Raw genomic sequence first — 27,974 nt, forward strand, 5'->3', positions numbered from 1 at the left:
TAAAACATTGTCAGCATGACCAGGAAGGATTCAGGATTCACACTCACAGCAGTGGAAGCTCAAAAACACGAAAAAATAATATTTTTAAAATGTTAAATTTCATGATTTTTTTCACTTACTGCTGGCTGCATTTGTTGCTATAGGTACACTTTTCTTCATAAGTAAGAGAGATTCTTCGATGAATTTTGCACAGCTTACAAACCATACTAACAAGTGTATGAAACTCTAGAATTTATTTAATCTATGGAAAAATGAATGGGCTCTTACGTTTTAAACTTCGTGTTTAGAGAAAACTCGAATTTTATAGTTAATTATCTCAATTTTTACCACAGTTTTTAACAGATTTGGGAAATTCTAGAGTTTCATACATATGAAAATATGGTTTGTATGCTGTGCAAAATTCATCGAAGAATCTCTCTTACTTACGAAGAAACGTGTACCTACAGCAACAAATGTAGCCAATACCAAGTGAAAAAATGATGAAATTTCACATGTAAAAAAAAATTGTTTTGTTATGTTTTTGAACTTCCTCTGCTATGAGTGTGAATCCTGAATTCTTCCTGGTCGTGTTGGCAAAGTTTTATGTATTGTAAAAGTATAGACAGTGGAAATTAAAATGTCGTGTAGTGGCCTTTCGTGCTCCAAGTCGGCCCATTTGACGTCCTACCCTCCTTAAGGGCAGTGCATAATTCTTGAGTTGTTGCTGCAAGCGGTAAACTATCTGCGTTGTGGACGGTGTGAGCCGAAGTTCCCAGCTATACCACCTCTTCTGTCTCTTTGCCAGTAACCTTACCTTTGGTTTGAACAAAGCACAATTAGTGACGTCATACGATGAGGAGAATATCGTCTTTTCTCCACACCACTGAAAATAGTGCATTCAACTAGCGGTGTGAACAACTGAAGCGCAAACGTTCCGGCCGAGCAGCGAGAAGCGACGTGCCAGCAGCGCCGCTCTGGCGTAAGCACGTCCTTTGATTCATTATTCAGACATGAGAAATTCCGTCGTGTTCAGAGGAGCACAATTGTAGCTTTTACGAAATTGTTTGTTCATTGGCTGTGACTTTCTATATTACGAAAAGACTAAAAGGGTCAGTCGCTTCCAGTTGTAAGCTGCTTCTCTAATGTCTTCGAGGAGAGACAAAAACATTTTTTGTATTTCATATGAAATTCTGTCGTAAGCTACTCAAAAGTTTTCTTTTACTTACTTTGCGCAGTAGGAGAGCATGCTTCAGAAATTTATTGTACGATCAAAGACGTCTCGCTCGGTGCACAATAGTCCGCTTTATACAATACGGGCCATTAAAATTGCTACACCACTAAGATGCTACAGACGCGAAATTTAACCGACAGGAAGAGGATGCTGTGATATACAAATGATTAGCTTTTCAGAGCATTCACACTACAACGTGCTGACATGAGGAAAGTTCCCAACCGATTTCTCATACACGAACAGCAGTTGACCGGCGTTGCCTGGTGAAACGTTGTTGTGATGCCTCGTGTAAGGAGGAGAAATGCGTACCATCACGTTTCCGACTTTGATAAAGGTCGGATTGTAGCCTATCGCGATTGCGGTTTATCGTATCGCGACATTACTGCTCGCGTTGGTCGAGATCCAATGACTGTTAGCAGAATATGGAATCGGTGGGTTCAGGAGGCTAATAAGGAACGCCGTGCCGGATCCCAACGGCCTCGTATCAGTAGCAGTCGAGATGACAGGCATCTTATCCGCATGGCTGTAACGGATCGTACAGCCACGTCTCGATCCCTGAGTCAACAGATGGGGACGTTTGCAAGACAACAACCATCTGCACGAACAGTTCGACGACGTTTGCAGCAGCATGGACTAACAGCTCAGAGACCATGCCTGCGGTTACCCTTGACGCTGCATCACAGAAAGGAGCGCCTGCGATGGTATAATCAACGACGAACCTGGGTGCACGAATGGCAAAACTTCATTTTTTCGGATGAATCAAGGTTCTGTTTACAGTATAAAGATGGTCGCATCCGTGTTTGGCGACATCGCGACATTGGAAGCGTGTATTCGTCATCGCCATTCTGGCGTATCAACTTGCGTAATGGTATGGGGTGCTATTGGTTACACGTCTCGCTCTCCTCTTGTTCCCATTGACTGCACTTTGAACAGTGGACGTTGCATTTCAGATGTGTTACGACCCGTGGCTCTATCCTTCATTCGATCGCTCCGAAACCCTACATTTTAGCAGGATAATGGAAGACCGCATGTTGCAGGTCCTGTACGGGCCTTTCTGGATACAGAAAATGTACGACTGCTGCCCTGGCCAGTACATTCTCCAGATCTCTCACCAACTGAAAACGTCTGGTCAATGGTGGCCGAGCAACTGACTCGTCACAATACGCCAGTCACTGCTCTTGAAGAACTGTGGTATCGTGTTGAAGCTGCATGGGCAGCTGTACCTGTACACTCCATCCAAGCTCTGTTTGACTCAATGCCGAATCGTATCAAGGCCGTTATTACGGCCAGAGGTGGTTGTTCTGGGTACTGATTTCTCAGGATGTATGCACCCAAATTGCGTGAAAATGTAATCACATGTCGGTTCTAGTATAATATATGTGTCCAACGAATACCCGTTTATCATCCGCATTTCCTCTTGGTGTAGCAATTTTAATGGCCAGTAGTGTAGGTATCAGTCTTTTGACTGGTTTGATGCGGCCCGCCACGAATTCCTCTCCTGTGCGAACCTCTTCATCTCAGAGTAGCAGTTGCAACCTACGTCCTCAATTATTTGCTTGACGTATTCCAATCTCTGTCTTCCTCTACAGTTTTTGCCCTCTACCGCTCCCTCTAGTACCATGGAAGTCATTCCCTCATGTCTTAGCAGATGTCCTATCATCCTATCCCTTCTTCTTCTCAGCGTTTTTCACATATTCCTTTCCTCTCCGATTATGCGGAGAACCTCCTCATTCCTTACCGTATCAGTCTTCCAATATTCAACATTCGCCTATAGCACTACATCTCAAATTATTCTATTCTCTTTTGTTCCGGTTTTCCAACAATCCACGTTTCACTGACATACAATAATGTGCTGCAAACTATTCATTAAGAAGTAAAATTTTACGATAAAAGTTCAACACAATAATAATGCACAATAAGAAGTGTGCAAAACTGTACTGCAAATTAATGCCTCAGAAGCAAATCGGAGGGAAAGATGACAACAAGACAAGTATTAGAATTCGGAACTGTGAACATGTCGTGAAGCAGCGTAACTCACTGTGTGCAGATTACCCGGACTATAAGCATCCAGTACTTAAAAACGAGAGCACTTTGCGACTTCCAAAAAAATTTGCACATAATTTCAAATCTTTTGCAGACTTTTTCTCGTTGACAAGCTCACAACGTAATGAATAGAATTTCCTCATGTGCGGATCCACAGCCTTAATGAATAGTATAAATGATGGAACCATTTTAACCACATAAGCTGTCAGTTTATTGCCTTAGTGCACAGACATATAAATTACATTACTGGCTACTGTATGATATTGGTGGTGTGACATTTAAACATGTTTGTTGCATTTTATTTGGAGACAGACACACGTGTATGTGTGGGAACGTGTCGATACCCAATAACATGCAACAAACATTTTTTAAATATGACACAGACATACCAATATCATACATTTGGTACTGGCCACTTGCCGAAACCAGCCAGTAATATAATTTATAAACATGGTCCATTAAAGGAATAAACTGACACCCTACAATGGTTAATTTATATCCGTCATTTAGGAATGAAGTTTGTCGCTTGCTAGAAGGAATGCTATGCCACTTCTGGCACACCCTTCACATCAGTAGTCGGTTGCTGAGGTCCTAACTTCATGACCCAGTGGCATTTTTCGTATAACGTCATAAATGGCCTTTTGACTTGAATCCTAGTGACGTCACGTTAGATCAACGATCTTGAACATTTGACGTCATCAAGATGGCGTACGGCGGGGAATCTAAAAATGAAAGATGCCAGATGGCAGGAAACTTTTATTCAGGCATTCACAGTGCAAGATGGCTCCGGGGAAGCATTTTTCAGCCAATAGCAATGCAGCATATTTTGTCATGCGTGCCATAATCAAAGGTATTAACAGCAGTATCCAACAGCGCTATTAATAATAACAAATTTCATAAGCTCACAAGCACGCATGCACACACACACACACACACACACACACACACACACACACATACACACACACATATCTCGGCTGAACTCTCAAAAATGTTTCTCTGTATCATATTCGAAAGTATTTGTCCCAACAATTATATAAACGGCGTAACTTACAGCACTTCAACACTTAAAAGTACTTTACATACCATTAAAATAAAACAGCCAATCACAGGACAGCCATCTTGGCCGTGTTCAAAAGTATCTGTACTGTCTGAAAACTCTTCTTTGCGAGATGTTCAGAAGTATTTGTCCAAAAAATTTTGTTAATCAGTTTCCGTATAAGTGCAAATTCCGGTTTCTGTGCCACACATGGTGTAAGGAACAATGGGGCCTGATATTAATTATTTTCCATATTTAAATTATTCTATGATGTTTCTCAACTGTCACAACGCAGGCAAGCAGGCATCAGCAATACTGAACTCGCTGACTTATCGTTTACCTTGTTCTGCCAAGTCTTGTCTTGGTGACACCCAATGCATTTGTCTCTTGGCTCATCGTAATATGACACATATGTCTTGTTGCAGGACACACTTGCGCACTACTGCTGATATATTGTATTGTTTTGTATTAAACGGAGAACCTAGAAACGTTTGAGAGGTTAAGTAACGCCATAGCCCTCAGGGGTTCACAACCCCACAACAGGCCACAGCAGTCCACCCACCCCACCGCCGCCCCAACCGAACCTAGGTTTATTGTGCGGTTCGGCCCCCAGTGGACCTCCCCAGGAACGTCTCATACCAGAGGAATGTTACCCCAGATGTTTGCGTGGTAGAGTAATTATTGTGTACGCATATGTGGTAACGCTGTTTGCGCAGCAATCACCAATTCAGTGTAACTGTGGCTCAATAAGGGGAACCAGCCCGCATTCGCCGAGGCAGATGGAAGGCCGCCTTAAAAACTATCCACATGTTGGCCAACACACCAGACCTCGACACTAACCCGCCGGGCGGATTCGCGCCGGCACACCTTCCCGCTCGAGAAGCAGTGCGTTAGACCGCGCGGATAGCCAGGCGGGCACTGCTTGTATAACCTAAAAGATTATAGTCGAGTTGACAATGAGAATTACCAACGCAAACAATCATAGTCCTACTTTTAAATTCAATAAAAACTCGTCTGTAATACCGAAATCAAAGTCAGTCAAACATTATAGTGACTTCATCCAAGGGTTTTAACTTCATCTTGCAGTACAAAATGTTTCGCATCTTCTGCTGATAATTTAAATTAAGCTGTTACACATTGGAGACTATGTGACACTTCGTGACATATCATACTGAATAGCAGATGGTGACTGCCATTGCCCGAATCATGGTGACTACCATTGTCTGAAATGATGACCGCCACACATGTGGTGATTTCCATTACGCCGAATGGTGACTATCATTACCCTGAATTAACCAGTCGTGTATGTTTCAATAACACTCCAGCATATATCCTAATAGTTTTGTTATGGATGTTGGCTAGTGACACGATGTTTGACAAAAGAACGATTGATGTTTCTACGATGGCCACGTTGTGACTGGCTGTTTCATTTTAGCGGCCTGTAAAATATTTTTAGATATGGAAATACTGCAAGCTACACCCTTGAATATTCCATTTAAAAAATTCTCCACAATCATCTTGCATTTTTAACCGGCGTGTATGTCTGATTAATCTAAAAATTTCCCAATTAGCCCATCTTAAAATTTTTACTGTTCCCGCCATTGCTTCTTTGGATTTCCCACCTTCCGACATCTGTAGTTCTTTCATTTTCCGACATTTTGATAACTTCATATATTCATTATAATAATATGGTATCAACCGCCGTTATTTTGATATTGCTTTATTAGACAATCAGTTTGGACGTTCCAGTCACATCATCTATATGTCTGTCGCATAAATCACACAAAGTACCACTCTTGCGTGGATAAATCAAGGCACCAACTTTTTTACTTACACACGATCGATAGTGGGCGTCAACCAGGTGAAAGGTGGTTGGAAACATGCACCGCGCCACCGGACGCAGGTCTGTGGTAGCAGTGTTACGCAATGGAGCACATTTGTGTGGTATTTCACGCAACGTGTGATAGTAATCGCACGCACCATGGCAGCTGTGAATACTGGTGCGAACCACCTGCAACCCTTCCTACTTGATGGGTGTCCTGAAGCCGATGGAATCTTCTAGCAGGACAACTCTCATCGTTATGAGACCACAGTGCTACAGTGCTACAGTGGTTTGAGGGATATGACAGGGAATTCTCATCCGTCAAATTCTTCTGATCAGAATAGAATGGAATACATGTGTAACATCATATGGTGACAATTCCACGCCCAGAAACCACTGGCCCGTTATCTTCGGGAATTTCTTGAGGAGTGCACGCACACCAGATGTCACATTCCCGGAAACCTACCAGGGAATTGTCGCATCCGTGTCACACAGAGTCGCAGTTATACGAGGGCTGTCCAGAAAGTACAGGGTGTTTCAAAAATGACCGGTATATTTGAAACGGCAATAAAAACTAAACGAGCAGCGATAGAAATACACCGTTTGTTGCAATATGCTTGGGACAACAGTACATTTTCAGGCGGACAAACTTTCGAAATTACAGTAGTGACAATTTTCAACAACAGATGGCGCTGCAAGTGATGTGAAAGATATAGAAGACAACGCAGTCTGTGGGTGCGCCATTCTGTACGTCGTCTTTCTGCTGTAAGCGTGTGCTGTTCACAACGTGCAAGTGTGCTGTAGACAACATGGTTTATTCCTTAGAACAGAGGATTTTTCTAGTGTTGGAATTCCACCGCCTAGAACACAGTGTTGTTGCAACAAGACGAAGTTTTCAACGGAGGTTAAATGTAACCAAAGGACCGAAAAGCGATACAATAAAGGATCTGTTTGAAAAATTTCAACGGACTGGGAACGTGACGGATGAACGTGCTGGAAAGGTAGGGCGACCGCGTACGGCAACCACAGAGGGCAACGCGCAGCTAGTGCAGCAGGTGATCCAGCAGCGGCCTCGGGTTTCCGTTCGCCGTGTTGCAGCTGCGGTCCAAATGACGCCAACGTCCACGTATCGTCTCATGCGCCGGAGTTTACACCTCTATCCATACAAAATTCAAACGCGGCAACCCCTCAGCGCCGCTACCATTGCTGCACGAGGGACATTCGCTAACGATATAGTGCACAGGATTGATGACGGCGATATGCATGTGGGAAGGATTTGGTTTACTGACGAAGCTTATTTTTACCTGGACAGCTTCGTCAATAAACAGAACTGGCGCATATGGGGAACCGAAAAGCCCCATGTTGCAGTCCCACCGTCCCTGCATCCTCAAAAAGTACTGGTCTGGGCCGCCATTTCTTCCAAAGGAATCATTGGCCCATTTTTCAGATCCGAAACGATTACTGCATCACGCTATCTGGACATTCTTCGTGAATTTGTGGCGGTACAAACTGCCTTAGACGACACTGCGAACACCTCGTGGTTTATGCAAGATGGTGCCCGGCCACATCGCACGGCCGACGTCTTAAATTTCCTGAATGAATATTTCGATGATGGTGTGATTGCTTTGGGCTATCCGAAACATACAGGAGGCGGCGTGGATTGGCCTCCCTATTCGCCAGACATGAACCCCTGTGACTTCTTTCTGTGGGGACACTTGAGAAACCAGGTGTACCGCCATAATCCAGAAACAATTGAACAGCTGAAGCAGTAAATCTCATCTGCATGTGAAGCCATTCCGCCAGACACGTTGTCAAAGGTTTCGGGTAATTTCATTCAGAGACTACGCCATATTATTGCTACGCATGGTGGATATGTGGAAATTATCGTACTATAGAGTTTCCCAGACCGCAGCGCCATCTGTTGTTGAAAATTGTAACTACTGTAATTTCGAAAGTTTGTCTGCCTGAAAATGTACTGTTCTCCCAAGCATATTGCAACAAACGGTGTATTTCTATCGCTGCTCGTTTAGTTTTTATTGCCGTTTCAAATATACCGGTCATTTTTGAAACACCCTGTAAGTTACGATTGATCGCGAAATGAAAATCACAGTGAAAATCAGAAATGTTTCATTTGTAACAGTTAGCTACACCTTTCAGCTACTTCTCTACGTAGTCGCCGTTCTGACTCAGACATTCGTCGTAGCGTTGTACCAACTTTCCAATACCCTCATCATAGAAGGCAGCCGCCAGTGCTTTCCGCCAACTCTCTACGCTGGCCTAAAGCTCGTTTTCTGTGCCAAAATGTTGTCTTCATAGCCAGCGGTTCGTTTGAGCAGAGATGAAACTCTGTGGGAGACAATTACGGGCTGTATTGTGGGTAACCAAACATTTCCAATTGAAACGATGCAGGAACATCTTCATTGCCCCTGCAGAATTAGGCTGAGAATTGTCTTGAAGAAGAAACCGCACGATAGTTATGTAATGTTGGTTGCATAGCTTCAGGGGAAAGTTCTCACCAGGCCCTCGTACTTGGCGGGAGAAACAATTTTCTATAACATCTTTACGCGCTCACTAAGAGCTCAGGAATGAAAAGAGCTACATAATTCTACCTAGAGTCATACTAGTGACACTGCCCAACACATATTTGCAAAGTTTTATCGGATTTTGATAGTCGTTTCCATTTCGCGACCGATCGTAACTTACTTTCTTGACAGCCCTCGTATTGCACTCCAAAGCTGAGCCAACGTGCTACATGTTTTGGCTCATTAGGGTATCTGAGACATTGTCGTCATTCTGCATTCGAAATGACAGTGAACTTCCCAGGAATGACAAAAGAAGTAGTAACCAACATTACAGATATAAAAAGATCAGTTGAAGCAATATTTTATGCTACCTCCAGAACGCCCACTGAATCATCTGAGTGTCGTGTGTGGGTGAGGTTCTAAATAAAACACAGGGATCTTCCGGGTCATTTGGATTATTTATCAGTTCTTTCGGATTCGCTGTTTACCGTCCATTTGCTGCGACCGCGACCTTTCGTGAAGACCGCAAATCGATGTCAACACTGCTTATTCATGAGGCACTCAAGAGTTCGATAGAGACAGTTGCTGCCTGTAAGACATCCCCAGCTTCATCACACTGACCCTCTTCATACGCACCAGGAAGGCTGAGGACTATTCCGATACACTTTGAGGAATTACCCGAATGTGACGGAAATCGGTAGATGTGATGTACGTGTACAAACAAATAAATCATTACAGTTGCAGAAAAATTCGGTGATTTATTCAGGAGATAGAGCTTCACAGACTGACCAAGTCAATGACACGTTAATTCACCTCTGGCCCTTATGCAAGCAGTTATTTGCTTCTCGTTGGTTGATAATCGATACTTACTTCGTGGGGGGGGGGGGCTACACTCATTTAAATTTTTTGAATGAAGTTTCCGCCATTTGACTCTTAATTGTTCGTTTATTGTACACAATCGTGATTGCGGCTTTCTAGCCATTCTCAAATGAATGTTGTACTGTTAAAATATATCTCATCGGTTGGATGTCCTCCTGAGGGATATAGTGCCAAATTCTGTCCAACTGGCGCATTAGATCGTTAAAATTCCGAGATGCCCATTGAGCCGTGGCGGACCGGTGCCAGTTATATCGTTGTGATTTTGGAGGTTATATGTGACCTTTGGGTATCGTGTGACTTTCTTCCGGGTTGGTGGGCTTCAAGACTCGGCCGTGAGCTTTCGAAAGAACAACATTGAGAGACTTGGGACGTCTCCGGAGAAAGGAGTATCGACTGCGATCGGGTGTGCCCTATCAGCATGATATGCCGCGCAGCTGTATTGGTCGGCAAGTCTGTGTTTTGGGGCAGCTCGGAGATCCAAGTTTCGTGATTTCTATCAAGGGAAAGGCCCCTGAAGTAAATCGGTTACGCTGCGGGAGCCGCTGAGTTGTGCTGTGTGCAAACATCAAGTAAGTTGGCCGTTAGTGTATGTGGCTGAGCGACGTGTTAAGAGGCGTTTCACTCGCTAGATGACTGTTAAACTTACACAGCCGGTAATCGAAAAGGATGTGGATGAGCTCCATGTGAGCTGGTTAAATGTTGGCTTCGCAGTGAGGTCTTAGTTGTAACTGTAGTGGTTGTTCTCTGATTATTAAAGGTATTAAGTGACTGAAAACTGCACCTAAGTGATATTACTATTATCGGTGAACCGTCCTTAAATGGTTTTAATTTAAAGGTCAGTGACTACTGTGGACGGAACATTTTGTAGATGATGCATGTATGTCTGATGCAAGGATTCTGCCCTGTATTTTTGCATGTGTTTCAGAGAGTTGCAATTGTCCTACGTTTGTCACAAGCTGCTGTAAGCGCCAACGCCTTGGCGGGGAGTGAGGTGTAACCCGCAGCCTAGGTCCTGCTGTGTTTACGTAACCCTGCCATGGCTGGATTGCTTTGGGCGAAGACCCCATGCCTAAAGTTTAATATATCTTCCCTTTCCACCAAGACGGGTAAGACGCGTTTTGTAATTTGATTGTGATTTTCTCATGTTTAAGCAAATGGTTTTTTTTTGGGTACACAAAGATGGATCTGCAACTAAGTAAATGTTAGCAAATGGTCCAAATGGCTCTGAGCACTATGGGACTTAACATCTGAGATCATCAGTCCCCTAGAACTTAGAATCACTTAAACCTAACTAACCTAAGGACATCACACACATCCATACCCAAGGCAGGATGCGAACCTGCGACCGTTGCGGTCTCCCTGTTCCAGACTGAAGCGCCGAGAATCGCTCAACCACATCGGCCGGCAAACAGCAAATAGGTGTAAAGTAATTAAATTCTCTCTATCGATTGTCATGTAATTTTAGGCTAATTGCAGTGATCTGTCTCTGTAGTAATAGTCGTCAGTGTTTTTTGAGCCGATGTCACATCTCTATTTACAGCGTGTAATCACGTAAGTGTAATACTAAGTGACTGCTGCATTGTACTGAAGATTGTGGCAATCTTTCTTGCTTCTGTTACATGTCCATGTTCTAGTGAATTGTGGTTAACCACGTGAGTTTTAAGTGTTGTATGGGCCGTGTTGGGCCATGCAGTAACCAAATACATTTAAGCGGCTGGCCCACTCTGATAGGAACTGTAGTGTCAATTGTAAGCTTTTGTTAAGTGTGGCCGGGCGAAGTGGCCGAGCGGTTCTATGCCCTACAGTCTGGAACCGCGCGGCAGCTACGGTCGCAGGTTCGAATCCTGCCTCGGGCATGGATGTGTGTGATGTCCTTAGGTTGGTTAGGTTTAAGCAGTTCTAAGTTCTAGGGGACTGATGACCTCAGAAGTTAAGTCCCATAGTGCTCCGAGCCATTTGAACCATTTCTTAAGTGTGGTGAATCCACGGCAATACCTTGTTTTCTAGTTGTTTCTTAACTGATTTCACATTCATTTTATGGTTGTACTTCTTGGGTTCTGATAGCTGTCTTGTTTTAATAAGAACTTACACTAAGTAACTGCTGCATTCTACTGAAAATTGTGGGGAATTATCTGAAAATTAAATGTGTGTAAATCAAAGTATGACTACCAGCCATGGTTCGCCATCCCGTTTCCCGTCCTGATAATAGTTGTGGTATGGATTGTGCAAGTTCGTATTAAAGGCGCCACGTACCACCCATAATGCTCCAAACGTTCTTAAGTGGGGAAAGATCTGGCGATTTTCCTGGTCTAGGTATGTTTTGCAAGCACATTCACAAGCAGTAGAAACTCCGTTGTGTCGGGAGGGCATTATCTTATTGCAACCTAAGTCAAGGATGGCTTGCCGTGAAAGGCAACAAAACGGGGCGTAGAATGTCGTCGACGTATCGATGTAATGTAAGGACGCCGCGAAAGAAAACCGAAGGAGCTCCGGTATGAAAAGAAACACCAGCCCAGACCATCACTCCTGGTCGTCAGGCCGTATGCCGGGCCTCACTTCTGTCCATGGTGTCTCCAGAAACGTTTTCATCCTGGAATCTCTTTGTCTGGAGTATAGATGTCTTGTGTGATGAGTCCCGCTTCGAACTGAGGCCCGATGCCACCAAAGACGTGTCTGGAGACGCTCCAGGCAGCGTTGGATTATCAACCTGACTCCAGCCCGCCGTGTGGCCCGACAAACAGGTTTGACGGTCTCGAGTGGCATTTCTTGACTTCAAGGCAAGCCATCCTGGCCTTCCATTCAGTAAGATAATGCCCGTCTGCACATGGCGAGAGAGTCTGCTTCTTGCATTCATGCTTGCCAAACCATCCCTTTGCCAGCAAGGTCACCAGATCTCTCCCCAGTTAACAAACGTTTGGAGAGCTAAGCACAGGGCCCTCCAACCATCTCGGGATTTCAATTATCTAACGCGCTATTAGGACAGAATTTGCCTCGATACCCCCTGAAGATGGACCAACAACTTTATCAATCAATGTTAAGAAGAATAACTGTTTGCATAAGGGCCAGAGGTGGACCAACGCGTTACTCCCATGCTCGATATGTGAAGCTCTTTCGCTTGAATAAGCCATCGAATTTTTCTGAAATTGTAATCACTTGTTCGTCTGTATATGTCTATCACATCTAGAAATTTAAGCGATTTCCACCCTATTCGGAGAGTTCCACTTTGATGCGTCTTTTTATATATTGGTATTTTCCGTGCTTGCAAGTCTTTTCTACATTCCATGAGATGCTGGAGAATTATATGAATGTCGAAACGCACAGTGCTTGACAAGAAAAGTGTAGCAAGCAAAAGGCATGGTCAGATGCCAATGTAACTTCGTGTATGTCCACACAGCATCGGCAGGTATGCAGATAACTAGAGTTGCAATTCTGTGTGACACATAGACTGGTCACTTGAGTGTATATGTCTTGTTCCTGTTTAGCGTTCTTATCAGCACTGGTACGATTTTAGAGGGGCGTCAACTGATTCTGTTGTGGAGTGCTCGCTGCGGAGGATAAAGACAGGCCGCGTCGCAGTGTGAGACAGCGTTATCAGCACCTGTAGTTTTGACACCATCTCACCAGCTAGTCGAATGCTGAAGTATCAGATGTGGCGCATTCCGGTGTGACAGTAGCCCTAAATTGGACTGTATGAGAATGTGAGGACAAGTATACTCGTCATTAAGCTTGTGAGCGACTAAGTGTGACCACAAAACTGGAGGATAGCCCATACTGTGCAACAAGCAACCTCTTTACATCTGCGCCTGCCATCACAGAACAAGCAATGGACTCCCAGCAATATTCATTGTCATGCCACACCATTGATCGGAGCCGGCCGGAGTGGCCAAACGGTTCTAGGGACTACACAGTTTGAACCGCGCGACCGCTACGGTCGCAGGTTAGAATCCTGCCTCGAACCCACTATTTCACCCCTACAAGGCTGAATTTATAAAAATGTCGAAATAGCTATTTCTTTATTTCTGACAGTGAAACCGAATTCCAATTTTCATAGGTCTAGCTTCAAAATAGCCTTTGTAGCGACAGTTTTGAAAAAGCTCTTGATCTCCTATTTCACCCTTCAAGGGTGGAATTTCGAAAATCCCTTCTTAACTGACGCATACAGTATAAGATCCACACCTTCTCCAAATTTCTACCCTTATCGGTTAGCGATGGACGATGACGAGTCAGTCACGACATTACCTGATATGTACAGAGATAGAAAAGATAGAAATGATAATATGTGACATCACCGTCAATAAAAATGGCTATTTCCAGCTGAACACAGCGTGGAATCGGGCCATAGCAAGACAAAGCAAAAGCGGCAGATGCGGTACGAAACCATACAGCCGGTAGCACAGCCGTATAAGCAAGAAGGCAGCAATCTCACATTAGCCAATTAGCGCTTGACAGGGTCTGAGGCGCGCAAAAAAAAAAAATAAATAAATAAATAAATAAAATAAAATAAAAAATAAAAAAGTTTCAAATGGCTCTGAGCACTATGGGACTTAACATCTGTGCTCATCAGTCCCCTAGAACTTAGAACTACTTAAACCTAACTAACCTAAGGACATCACACACATCCATGCCCGAGGCAGGATTCGAACCTGCGACCGGAGCGGTCACGCGGGTCCAGACTGAAGCGCCTAGAACCGCACGGCCACACCGGCCTGCCTCGCCCAAAAGACCGACAACCTACACTGACTAAACACATGGTCATAGCCTGGTGCTCCACATTTGGAACACAGTATAGCAACGTAGTATGTACCTGTGGTCTGCGGGTTAGTATACCCTCACTGTGCGCCCATGTGGCAGCCCTGCGTGTGTCGAACTTCAGTTTACTCTGTCTCCTGTGTGCATCGGTCGATGTCACATCGCTCTTGGCTAGGGGGGTTCGCTGTTGTTTGTCTTCTGACATCGGCATTCTCTGCCGGCGCTCTGATGTCCGTCGAATCTCCCAAGAATATTCCTCGTCGGGGTACAGCAAGTTTCAGTTTTGACACGAGTACACTTCATATGTATCAGGACTCTCTAGAAATTCACGGTTAATGGGTAGATACGATTGGAGTTACATCTGAACAGACAGATACTGCTTATTTTGATTCGGATCTGTACGCAATTTTTTGTGAAGTTTCACGATCCCTTGCAAGTAGACTGGGTTCTCTCTCGGGTTATTTCTCGGGTGGTGTTTACACAGTGTAATGGTTCCTTGTTGTAAATGCAGCGACCGAGTACATTTCGGTTGGAGTTTATAATCTTACACCCGAAGTGGACGATTCACTTCTTACGACGGCGTTGCTTCCTTATGGCATCGTTCGGCATATCAAGCGGGAACGCTGGTCTGCTCACCGCCGCTTGCAATGTCACAGTGGTATCCGAACCGTAGAAATGTATGTTCGAAAGAATATTCCTTCATCCCGGAATGTTTGTGGTTACCGGACTCATGTTACGTATGCAGAACAAGAAGGAACCTACTTCTTTTATAATGAAAGTGGCCATCTCTGATCGAGTTGTCCTCTGCGTGATAATGAAAACCTTGTCCATTGACATTAGGTGAGTTAGTATCTTCGCAACCTGCTGTCAGTACTTCTCCAGCTGTAGAAGACATTGGGGAGACATTTGCCCCCCCCCCCCGTCCCCCCGTCCCCCCACCACCACCACCACTCCGATCGACTTTCAACCGTTGCCGTCACATTCAGATGTGGCACCGGTAGCTCAATTTAAACTCCGGTGGAGTCTGGGTGGTGAAGATTTTGAAGTCACCCCTCCGCAACCTCACCTCTCCGAGGAGGTGGTGAGGGCAGGGTACTTCTCCCAGTGGTGATGCTATGAACACCGACGATAATTACTGTTCCTATTTCGGCCTATATCTCTGACGTCGATCTGTTGTAGAATTTTAGAACATGTTTTTTGCTCGAGTATCATGTCGTTTTTGGAAACCCAGAATCTACTCTGTAGGAATCAACATGGATTCCGGAAACAGCGATCGTGTGAGACCCAACTCGCTTTATTTGTTCATGAGACCCAGAAAATATTAGATACAGGCTCCCAGGTAGATGCTATTTTTCTTGACTTCCGGAAGGCGTTCGATACAGTTCCGCACTGTCGCCTGATAAACAAAGTAAGAGCCTACGGAATATCAGACCAGCTGTGTGGCTGGATTGAAGAGTTTTTAGCAAACAGAACACAGCATGTTGTTCTCAATGGAGAGACGTCTACAGACGTTAAAGTAACTTCTGGCGTGCCACAGGGGAGTGTTATGGGACCAGTGCTTTTCACAATATATATAAATGACCTAGTAGATAGTGTCGGAAGTTCCATGCAGCTTTTCGCGGATGATGCTGTAGTATACAGAGAAGTTGCAGCATTAGAAAATTGTAGCGAAATGCAGGAAGATCTGCAGCGGATAGGCACTTGGTGCAAGGAGTGGCAACTGAGCCCTTAACATAGACAAATGTAATGTATTGCGAAGAAATAGAAAGAAGGATCCTTTATTGTATGATTATATGATAACGGAACAAACACTGGTAGCAGTTACTTCTGTAAAATATCTGGGAGTATGCGTGCGGAACGATTTGAAGTGGAATGATCATACAAAATTAATTGTTGGTAAGGCGGGTACCAGGTTGAGATTCATTGGGAGAGTCCATAGAAAATGTAGTCCATCAACAAAGGAGGTGGCTTACAAAACACTCGTTCGACCTATACTTGAGTATTGCTCATCAGTGTGGGATCCGTACCAGATCGGATTGACGGAGGAGATAGAGAAGATTCAAAGAAGAGCGGCGCGTTTCGTCACAGGGTTAGTTGGTAACCGTGATAGCGTTACGGAGATGTTTAACGAACTCAAGTGGCAGACTCTGCAAGAGAGGCGCTCTGCATCGCGGTGTAGCTTGATCGCCAGGTTTCGAGAGGGTGCGTTTCTAGATGAGGTATCGAATGTATTGCTTCCCCCTACTTATACCTCCCGAGGAGATCACGAATGTAAAATTAGAGAGATTATAGCACGCACGGAGGCTTTCAGACAGTCGTTCTTCCCGCGAACCATACGCGACTGGAACAGGAAAGGGAGGTAATGACAGTGGCACGTAAAGTGCCCTCCGCCACACACCGTAGGGTGGCTTGCGGAGTATAAATGTAGATGTAGATGTAGGCAGGGATGACGAGACTGTTTCTGTTGACGTTGAAATGAATGTTGCATCTTTCCTCCACCTGTGGGTCAGGATGATTTGACGGAGTCATTGTCTGCTTTTCTGCCCATAAAGAGTTCGAATGAAATGCGGCCCCTTCCTCAATCTCATATGATGGAGCAACACGTTACTGCGGAATCTCTTCTAGTAGTCAGATGATGTAGCCAGCTTCAGACGCTGCTTTGTCTGTCTCTTCTTTATATAATGATGATGATGATAATGTTTATCGCTCCTGGTGGTGTTCCTCACTTTCTGTTGAGTGGAATGGGGACACTTACATCCCAGCAGCAGACCTTGATGAGGCTCCTGCATATCCGCGTTAAGAAGTTATGTTGTCGCGGAGTGGTGTGAAACAACATTTGCAGCCTGAGTGCGCTGCGTCGCGACGAGAAGAACAGAGCATGGAATCTGCACCTTCGAATGGAGAGGCTCCAAATATACCGGTTCTGTGGACAGTGGGACGTGATGAATATTTTTTTTTCTAGTTCTACTTCCATATCTTTACATGTGTTAACTAATGCAGGTGCATCTGTTTCTTTCCCTAAATGTTAACAGGATAAGCTGTCCGTTACGGCTTGCTGCGTTACGACAGTTTATTTATGATTCCCAAGCTGATTTGTATTCTCAAGATGTGCTATTTGACGTGTTTTGTCTTACTAGATATTAGATGTCTTTTAATGTTGCGACAGAAAGTTCTACTGGCGTGGCAGTGTTTTATAGGGACTTGGGAACGCTGGTCAACGCTGGACAACGGTAGGGATACTGGGTGTTATTTTTATGGTCTCGCCTTAATTTTTCTTTATGCTATATCTGGATCTGGTAGCAAATATTACAGATCGCGCGTTTATAGGAAAGGTACCATTTATTTACCTCGTTAAAACCCGAGAGACATTCTGATGGCCCTCTTTTTATCAATCCTAGTTTTGTCGTGTTCTTCTTTTTGTTGCTTTTTATTACTGAAATGCCTTTTATACGTTATAAGCTCATTACAGACTTCAACTGTTGTATTATTACATTATTGACATAAGCGACATCTGGCGAACTTACAACACAAACTTCTTGTGGCTACTGTACGGCAATTTGTTTTAAACAGTAGTGCTACTGACAACATGACTCGTGCTTATGATGTTATTTGTATGTATTTGAAGATGCTCGTGCTGATTCCGCATTTAACATTTGACGATGCCACTATGGCTGCAATACATTTGGACTTTGTTTTTATGATACAGGTATGCCTCTTCGTACTTCAAGCACACAAATGTATATATTGTCAGTACTACTTTTCATTATGGTCTATGTATTGTTTTTAAGTTGTAGACAATATGCGAGTGTATTTATGTTTTCCCCATTTTTGCTGCAGGCATGGTGATGGTCATTAAAGACCGAAACCGGTAATCTGTTAACAAGAAATTTGTGACCATAGACGTAAATCAAAGGAAACTTACTTAATGATATGATGGCGTCGCTAAGTCTGCAGGATGCTTCGATCTGCAGGTATCCCACATTAGTGCCTTTTCCAGTATTTTATAGTTACTTCTAGTAGTCGACGGGACCGTTTTTATTTATCTGATTCATTATCTGGCCAGCTCTTATTAACTGATGCAGTCCCTGCCAGCTTCACTTTTTGATGAATTTAATCTTGTGTTTGACCGATACAGCCATGATTTTCTGCAGCAAGTGCTGACGGCTGTTGGTTTTACTGATGCCGCACGACGGATGAAACCTCTCTCACTATTAGCTTTCAAGCCTGTATTGAAGTGAGTAGTCGTCTCTCTCCCAAGGTGTGTCAAGGTGTTCTGCATGAAGTCCCCTTCTGTGCCGTTATTCGTGCTGTTTCTGAAACCGTTACTGCGGGCCCATAGCTGCTCGAGCCATTATTGGGAGAAAGGTTCATCCTTCTCGCTTATACCGATGATGTTATTGTACTTCTTTGAACTTATGGCGATAAATCAAAGCTCAAAGACTTTTTCGAGGCATTTTGCCGTCTTGCAGGAGCACAGATTAACGACCGGAACTTTCGGTTAATCATTCTGCCTGGTTTTGACGCGGTTGAGATTCTATGGGCTGTGGTGCTCACCCGCCTTCGATCGTTGGGCATTATAATAGATCGTTGTCCAATGAAAATGACTGCGTTACACTGGAAGTACGCCGCTGACAGGATTCAAAGCGCATAGCTCCTTCTTGTTACTTCATAAGGTTGCGAGATGCTCGTACCAAGGCGCAGGACCTGGCAGTCTGCCCTTTGGTTCAAATGGCTCTGAGCACTATGGGACTTAACATCTATGGTCATCAGTCCCCTAGAACTTAGAACTACTTAAACCTAACTAACCTAAGGACATCACACAACACCCAGTCATCACGAGGCAGAGAAAATCCCTGACCCCGCCGGGAATCGAACCCGGGAACACGGAGTCTGCCCTTTGTCAATGTGTCTTATGTCGGTGGATTTCTATGTTTTCGCCTCCTTCCCCCCTATGATGATTCCGGATTGACTTTTACGCTTTCCTTACCACGTATCGTTCCCACAACGCCACCAGCCAGCATTCAGTACCACGATGGACAGTGGTTATACTTTTATGGCTCATAAATCTACAACTACTTGGCGGGACTGGAAGCCTCATATTATTTTATTGAGTGCAATCACCGCGAGTCCCTGCAGTCATACCGTCTTTAACTAAATTTTCTCCCACACTTATTAGAACGACGCTACAATGCACTTGCACATGACAGTGACAACAACGATGAAACCTATAGGCAGTACAAAAGTAAATAAAAGTGTTTGTGCGATCAGCCTTTGAAGTGATGACGTTTCTTTGGATAACTGAAGCTGTGGAGCCCGAATATACAGGATGACAGCTGCTCCTACCGATACCGTATTATGAAACCCGCAATCTTATGTCACCTTGAAAACCCAGGCGCGAGGTTTTTATATTCCCTCGGACGCCACGAGCAAACTGTAAATCCTACAGAAAATATGAACAAGACATTTTTGTAGGCAACTGAATGTAGTTAAATTTTGTTCTGGGATACGTTTTCGCTGTAGGGCGTAGTTTTCGAGTTATTCTAGACAAACATACAAAAGTGATCTTCAATCGCACTTCCACCCCTGATCCCTCACCAATCAAGGTATCTAGTATGTTGTTAGTGACACTCCACCTACCACTGTGCAAAAATTTACGGCGACACGAAGTATTTCAGATAAGCCTATTCGACCTTTTACGGTCAATATTGACTGGGCTATTATGCCACCAGCATAATCCATTATTTCGTTAACAATTTGTATTTTAAACGTGCCCACGAGTGTAATGAAAGAAAATCGACTTTTGTAAACGTTACACTGAAGCTAATTACGCTGAAAATTTGGTAAAAAACTTCAACGTTACTAGTACAGTGGTTTCGTAATCAGAAAGCATGACGAATACTAAGGTGTCATTGTTTATTGTACGAAAAATTCACGAAATTGTTAGATCAAATCCACACAGAAGCCAATTTTACAATCTGCAAGTGCTCGACTACGCCGGTGGTATAATAACGCCAGTCAATGAACACCAAAAATGGTCAAATGTGGGAAATAATTCATGCAATCACAAATATCATCTTCAAATGTAAAACATCAGTTGGAGAATATACCTCGTATAATGGGAATCATTAACAACTCCTTTTGCCCAGGTAGGCATTATGATTCTATATTCCGTCATAACTATCTTAAAAGAGTGAGACTATATTATAAGTTAAATGTTTGTTTGACACTAAAATAATGGAGCCATAGTCACAGTACATACTACCTAGCTGGGTAAGGAGTTTTTAATGATTCCCATTATATATTCTCCAATATTTTACATTTGAAAATGACGGCGTAGTTCGTTGGTAACCGGTAATGTAACATCTTTTTTTAAAGAAACGTTTTATCTATTGTGACTATTACTTCACTATTGTCGTGCGAAATATACATGTTCTTGAATAATAAAAAAAACTAGGGCTTCTATCAACAACGTACCCTGGTACAAAATTTAACTTCATTAAATTACTTATAAAAAGGTCCTCTTCAATGTTTCTGTACGGCTAATAGTCTAAGCCAGCGAGAGACTATGGAAACCTCACGCGTGGTGTTTGAAAGCGAGATGTAACATTGCTGGTTTGCATAAAACGATATAGGTAGGGGCAGCTGAATCTATCTATATATGTTCCAGGCATCACTGGATTAAACTGACACGTCGAACACCGTTGTAATGTGGTTTGTGATGAGTAAACAACTAGCTTGCTAACAAGGGAACCTCCCCATCGCACCCCCCTCAGATTCAGTTATAAGTTGGCACAGTCGATAGGCCTTGAAAAACTGAACACAGATCAATCGAGAAAACAGGAAGAAATTGTGTGGAACTATGAAAAAATAAGCAAAATATACAAACTAAGCAGTCTATAGGAAAGATAGGCAACATCAAGGACGATCTGAGCGCGAGAGCGTCGTGGTCGCGTGGTTAGCGTCAGCAGCTGCGGAACGAGAGGTCCTTGGTTCAAGTCTTGCCTCGGGTGAAAATTTTTTATTTTCAGACAATTATCAGAGTTCAGGCGCTCACACATAATCAACTTCGTTGTGCAAAATTCCAGGACATGTTCAGATTTGCTTGGACATATGCAGGATTTGAAGGTCTACACACGGAAAAATTTGAAAACCTTAAAAACATATGTTTTGTCAGAGCACAGAGAAAACTGTGCGACTGTGAAACTGTTGCATTCATTTGTTGAAGTTTATGTGACACACTCTTATGTTTTCATCAATTTTTTGGAAGTGATTATCACATCCACAAGAAAACCTAAATCGGGCAAGGTAGAAGAATTTTTTTACCTATTCGCCAAGTGTGCAAGTTAGGTGGGTCGACAACATATTCCTGTCATGTGACGCACATGCCGTCACCAGTGTCGTGTAGAATATATCAGACGTGTTTTCCTGTGGAGGAATCGGTTGACCTATGACCTTGCGATCAAATGTTTTCGGTTCCTATTGGAGAGGCACGTCCTTTCGTCTACTAATCGCACGGTTTTGCGGTGCGGTCGCAAAACACAGAGACACTAAACTTATTAGAGTGAACAGAGACGTCAATGAACGAACGGACAGATCATAACTTTGCGAAAGTAAAATTTTCAGTCGAGGGAAGACTTGAACCAAGAACCTCTCGCTCCGCAGCTGTTCACGCTAACCACGGGACCACGGCGCGCCTGTGCTCATATCACCCTTGATGTTGCCTATATTGCCCATGGACTACTCAGTTAGTATATTTTGCTTATTTTTTCATAGTTCCACACAAGTTCTTCCTGTTTTCTCGATTTATCTGTGTTCAGTTTCTCAAGGCCTATCCACTGTGCCAAATTATAACTAAATCTGAGGGGGGGTGCGATGGGGAGGTTCCCTTGTAAGTAATAACACCAAGGTGTCATTGACTGAAGCTCACTATCCGAAGGACAGATCGCCTGTGGCACATGCCTCAATCCATGAGACAACGTGGACTCAGTTGTGACTGACCCGAAAACACTGACGTTAAAACTGGTCATTGGAAACATTGTACAATCAATTCTCCTCCCCTCCCCGAAGAAATAGTGTCTGTGAACGCTTTCCCCAGTACTGCGGCCTTGCAGTGCGTACTTCCGTCATGAACACCTCATCACAGTCGTTTGCTAGCTGCGACTCGAGGTACTGTAGAGATGTAACGTGGACAGAAGCCGGCAGTAGGGAGTGAAGACTGGGGTAGTTCGCGGCTCCGTGGGCACGTCTGTTGCTGGAGCAGATTGAGACTTACCGGGGATGGTGTAGTTGACTTCGGCGGCGCGCCGGCCGTCATACGGCTGGGACTCCACGCGGATGTTGTAGCAGCACTCCTGCATCACGCGCGGGTCGTTCTTCACGTTGGTCACCTCTGGCGGCACCACCGCCCACGATGTCATCTGCACAAACAAGTAGAAGAAATGTGCTCAGTAAAATAGGCAACTACGTACGTAGTCCACAAGCCACAACACGGTGCATGACCGAGTACCTTTTTAGCACATCCCTGAGATGAACGCATTGACTGTTTCGAAGTCGCTCAACACAAACTGATTAACATCTGAACTGAAACGAGGGTGGCACAATTAATTAAACTTTTTACGAGTAGGTAACACTGTTTTTTGGCAGTTGGAACGTAAAGACAGCCGGTAAATTCAGCACCAGAATGAGGTGTGTGATTGTTCTTACTATAAGATAGTTTAAGTTAGTTTAAGTAGTGTGTAAGTCTTGGGATCGATGACCTAAGCAGTTTGTTCCCTTAGGAATTCACACACATTTGAACATTTGAAGAAAGACATGCATGGATGTCGGTTTAAGTCGGACAAGGAAGGGCACGTGTGGATGCAGTTGTGGAACTTTCAGCAGCCGACCGCGTACTAGGAAACAGGAACTGATCGTATCGTCTTCCAACGGGAGAAATGCCCTAAAGCGTGCGGTCATTTGAATGGAACCATTCCATGGTTCGGTTTTCATTTGACTACCCCTTACATATCCACGATGTGTAAAAAGAAACTGCAGAGGCCATTGTACTAATTGTTGGCCCTCACGATAGAGAACTGCCTAGTTTTTATTTGTTTTAAATACGTGTGTAAGTTTGTGATGCAACATAAATAAGAAACAGAAAATTTCGCTAACTAGAATATTAATAGATGCCACTGGTTACCACACTCAACTGTGACTGGGACCCGTCCTCTGCAGTCATGGACTGTGCGGCTGGTCCCGGCGGAGGTTCGAGTCCTCTCTCGGGCATGGGAGTGTGTGTTCGTCCTTACGATAATTTAGGTTAAGTAGTGTGTAAGCTTAGGGACTGATGATCTTAGCAGTTAAGTCCTATAAGATTTCACACACGTTTGAACATTTTTTTGGACCCGTCCTCAGCCCGGATGACAACGTTACTTTCAAATCTGTACAAAATAATCATTAACGCTGGATCAGCGCAGACGTGTGTATCTGTATTAATCACGCGGGAGTGACTTCTCATGTCACTTAGGCAGAGTACACTTACGTATCCGTTATCAATCAGGCGCGAACGACCACTTAAGGCAACTATTTGTACCTTAAACAACAGTACTAGCGGCCGCTACCGCGCTGCATTTTGTTACGCAACTTACGCGTCCGCAAATCTCCGGTGTCAGTGGCCACATGTTTCTGGAGACCATGCTGCCGCCCTCCGTACAGGAAGGATCTTTCAGTGTGTGTTTTTCACATCTTTGGGGAACTAAAAAAGACATGCATGGACGTCAGTTACAGTCGGACGAGGAAGTGCAAGAGTGGATGCGGTTGTGGATCAATCAGCACCCGACCGCGTTCCATGGGACAAGGATTGATCGTTTCGCGTCCCAGTGGAATGGACGTCCTAATATGTGTGGCGATTACTTTCCAATGGTACCATTCCATATTCCCATTGGGGTGGGTATTCGGTTTTCATTTGGCTGCCCCTTATATACGAGGGCTATTTGGAAAGTGAGGGCCGGCCGAAGTGGCCTTGCGGTTAAAGGCGCTGCAGTCTGGAACCGCAAGACCGCTACGGTCGCAGGTTCGAATCCTGCCTCGGGCATGGATGTTTGTGATGTCCTTAGGTTAGTTAGGTTTAACTAGTTCTAAGTTCTAGGGGACTAATGACCTCAGAAGTTGAGTCCCATAGTGCTCAGAGCCATTTTTTGGAAAGTGAGGAACGATCGGCCGCGAATTGGAAACCAGTGTGAAAATCCAACGAGGCTTTTCAAAGACGTTTTGCGCAGTCTCTCTAGAATGCCCATCAATCGCTTCAAGACGCGTTTTTCAGTTGCGAGCGCACTGTGAGCGAGGAAAGGTGCCTACAACAACGATGTCTCCCTCAAGTAGGAGGGCTCGCTGGGACGCTTCGCCTTAGTGAATGCAACCCACCTAACACAACCGCCACGCACTTCCTTCTTCATGGCAATTCTCAGCCGCACTCTGCAGGGGCAGTGAAGACGCTCCTGCAGTCTTTTTGATGGGAAGTGTTCGATCACCCACAACACAGCCTTAATTGGCTCGTCCTGAGTATCATCTCTGTTCACATGAAACGCTGGGTACGAAGACAACACTTGGGTGCAGGCTGCGTGCTATAGACCAGTGTAGAGAATTATCAGAAAGCACAGGCGGCTGCCTTCGAAATCTTGTACAGCGCTCCGACAAATTTCTAAGTCGGAGCGGTGACTAAGTAGAGAAGTACCTGGAAGGTGTAGCTCAATGTGCGAAGAATACACTTTTGATTTTCACTGTGGTTTCCATTTCGCTACCGATCGTTCCTTACTTTCCCAACAACCCTCGCATATTCATGATGTTTAAAAAGAAATGTCTGACGTCAAATGTTATGTCACCTGCATTAAAAACTTGTGCTTTAAATCTCGGTTTGAGCGTAGGGATCCCAGAGACCTCATTCCGTGAGTTAAGGGTTAAGATTACTTTCGCCCAGTTGAAAGATTTCTATAATGTTATACAGCTTTAAGCGTTGATTTCATACCGCATAAAAGGAAAGGGGAGGTCAAAATACGGAAACACCGCACAAAATAACACATTAGTATGCGTAATATGGTACTGGAAAACCAGTGTCATTCAAAACAGATTCCAATCATCTCGGAGTGGATGAATACATGTATTTTATAAATTTCAAGGGAATCCTGCTCCATTCTTCCTGTAAAATACTCTTAGGTTGAGATAACTATGTGGAGGTTAACAATCACGCAGACTCGTCTCCAACGTGAATCACAAAGGCTCAATAACACTGAAATCTCGTGACTGGTGGGCAGGCGAGATGTGCCGATTCAACATGGAGCTCCCAAAAACGAACACTGTACCATGGGATGGACCTGACTAGCCAAAATGGTCACAACAATCCTTCGCAGTAACGCAACCTTGTAGAATAACTATGGGGCCCATGCAATACCACGACGTGGCTGCTCAAATCATCGCTGAAACCGCGCCAAGTTTCACTCTTCGGACGTAAACTCGACCAGAGCTTAGAAACAACAAACTGATCCGAACAAATGAGTTTCTTCCAACGCTACACAGTACATGTTTCATGTCTTCGGTACCGCACTTTCCTCTTACGGACATTTGCACCACTGATATCTAGTTTTAGAATTCTCGCTCGTCCTGAAATCCTCTGCTGGCGGAGCTCCCTTCGTGCAGTTCTGGTGCCGATCGGGAGCGCGAGAGTGACTTTCAGTCGTAGACTTTTACAGCTGTCGTCTTCTATTTTTCATCACAATCTTCTTAAATGGGTGTCTGTCACGATCACTCAACACACAAATTCGTCTGCGTTGTGACTTAGCAGACGACGTTCTTTCGCTGTCCCTGTATGCGGAAGATACATATCTTGAAACAACAAACACTTCGCTCACCTTCTCTACGGACTACCAACAATTTTCGCAGGTTAGAAGTCACTTAACTCCGACATCACACACTCGCAGCTACACAGAGCACTCTTCTGACCCCGACATTCACTTGCAGCGTGCTGAGATCATTGTACGGCTGCTGTTCGTCAAATACAACAACACAACCTGGAGGCTTGCTTACCATCTGCATTTATCTTCAAGGATGCATTTGTTGCAGTTTTCCTTATTTCTGGCCATGTAAGTCTGGGAAAAAGTTTACATCTTGTCAAATATCCTTATTAGTTTTTTATTTATATTTAAGTCGAGATAATATAAATTCGTCGTTTAATAAAACAATATTCAAAGCTACAACTGTGTTCACCATTGAGATCATCAACCTGAGCCGCAAGATACAGTTCATATTGATTAGCACAGCAATAGAAATATTTAATAATACTGAAGCTAGAGTAATTCTCAGGAAAACTGATATAGTGATAGAAGAATGTATTGAAAGACCAAATTTAGCTACAGATGCTGAGCTGGAAGATCCTCCCTTGACATGCCTACTTATCTGTGGTCATGGTCCGATTGATCGAAACGTCTCTACTTGATGATGGTAAAACTGTATAAAGATATTTCTTATCAGTATCTAGACTAAAATTACCTCTGGAATGATCTGTAATACTTTCCGTGCTAACTGAAAATTGTACTGTAATCTACTAAAAAGTGAACTGTTTACATTCTATACATGTTGCCACATTTGTCTTTAAGTAAAAAAGTTTTCCGAATCCCCAAATCGAAGGTACTATTGCACATTCTGTGCAGTGGCTGATGTGTCTTGGCTGAATCGATACAAACCGGTGGTACTCGACCGGCGCTGAAAGCTTCCTCTTGCCGCCAAACTTGCTTGGCTTCGTTAGCAGAGAGCATTGATTGTAGGACGTTGCCCGGATACGAAAGCACACTTGACTCGCGAAGTTAAGAAAAAGAAATACACAGTGAAGGCAACAAAGGATCGCAGAATATTAATAACAGTAGCAGTGTACAGTGCTTTGCAGCCTGTGCTAAGGTAGATAGCCATCCAAAACAGGTGAACATCGCTACAAATTGGCACACCAGAATTTAAGAATTTATTGGATACAGTGCGGAATACTATGTGAAACTGTCATGGGAGCTACATGAAATTCATGTGTAGATGTTGTTTTGAAATATCGAGTGTTACACCAAAAGACGGCTCTGATGGAAATTAGCGGAACAATGATAATAATGTGCTACGACGCAGCGCGCAAGAATACATAATAAACACAAACGACACCTGTCAAATACTTCTCCCACATTCCGCTAATGGATGTCTCAGTGCACAGTACACAGTTACACTAAGGTCACAGAATTCTCGAAGTTGAACACATGTATAAATGTTGCGTCATTAATCATTTCAAAACCAATCAGGTAGGTTATAACCATTGTAATGAACTATTTCGGCTTGAACGTACAGCGTATCATAGAAATGTTTCTCTAGTCTAATATTTGTAATCTTTCACTGTTACTAATTATGTACTTTTGACGTAAGTAGTGTAGGTAGAGATTCGATGATGAACGGAAATGTGCGAAACTTGTCCCCGTTAACCCGAATTGTCAGTGCAATTGAGAGAGGAAATAATGATATAACATTCAATGTAGTTGCTGATCCTTTTGAGAAGGCAGTGTTGGAATACCACAAATAATAATTTTGTTTAAGATTAAGTGTGCATGACTGAGCATCATTGTAAATATTATTTTTATTTTTACTTATTTTGAGTTTAGGCGTCATTGAGCATACAGCCAGCAGTAACAGTACAGAGTTAATACAAAATCT

At 43.8% G+C, this 27,974-nt stretch overlaps 1 protein-coding gene across 1 annotated transcript in view; it reads right to left on the reverse strand.

The window, feature by feature from the left end:
- Positions 1–27,974, reverse strand: part of LOC126252171 (uncharacterized) — a 306,249-nt gene that overhangs the window by 245,234 nt on the left and 33,041 nt on the right. Inside the window, exon 3 of the mRNA XM_049953039.1 lies at positions 22,537–22,681. Coding sequence (XP_049808996.1) covers positions 22,537–22,681 — 145 coding nt within the window. The remainder of the gene's footprint in view (positions 1–22,536; positions 22,682–27,974) is intronic.

Source organism: Schistocerca nitens, chromosome 4, assembly GCF_023898315.1.
Source record: "Schistocerca nitens isolate TAMUIC-IGC-003100 chromosome 4, iqSchNite1.1, whole genome shotgun sequence".
Lineage (NCBI taxonomy): Eukaryota > Metazoa > Arthropoda > Insecta > Orthoptera > Acrididae > Schistocerca > Schistocerca nitens.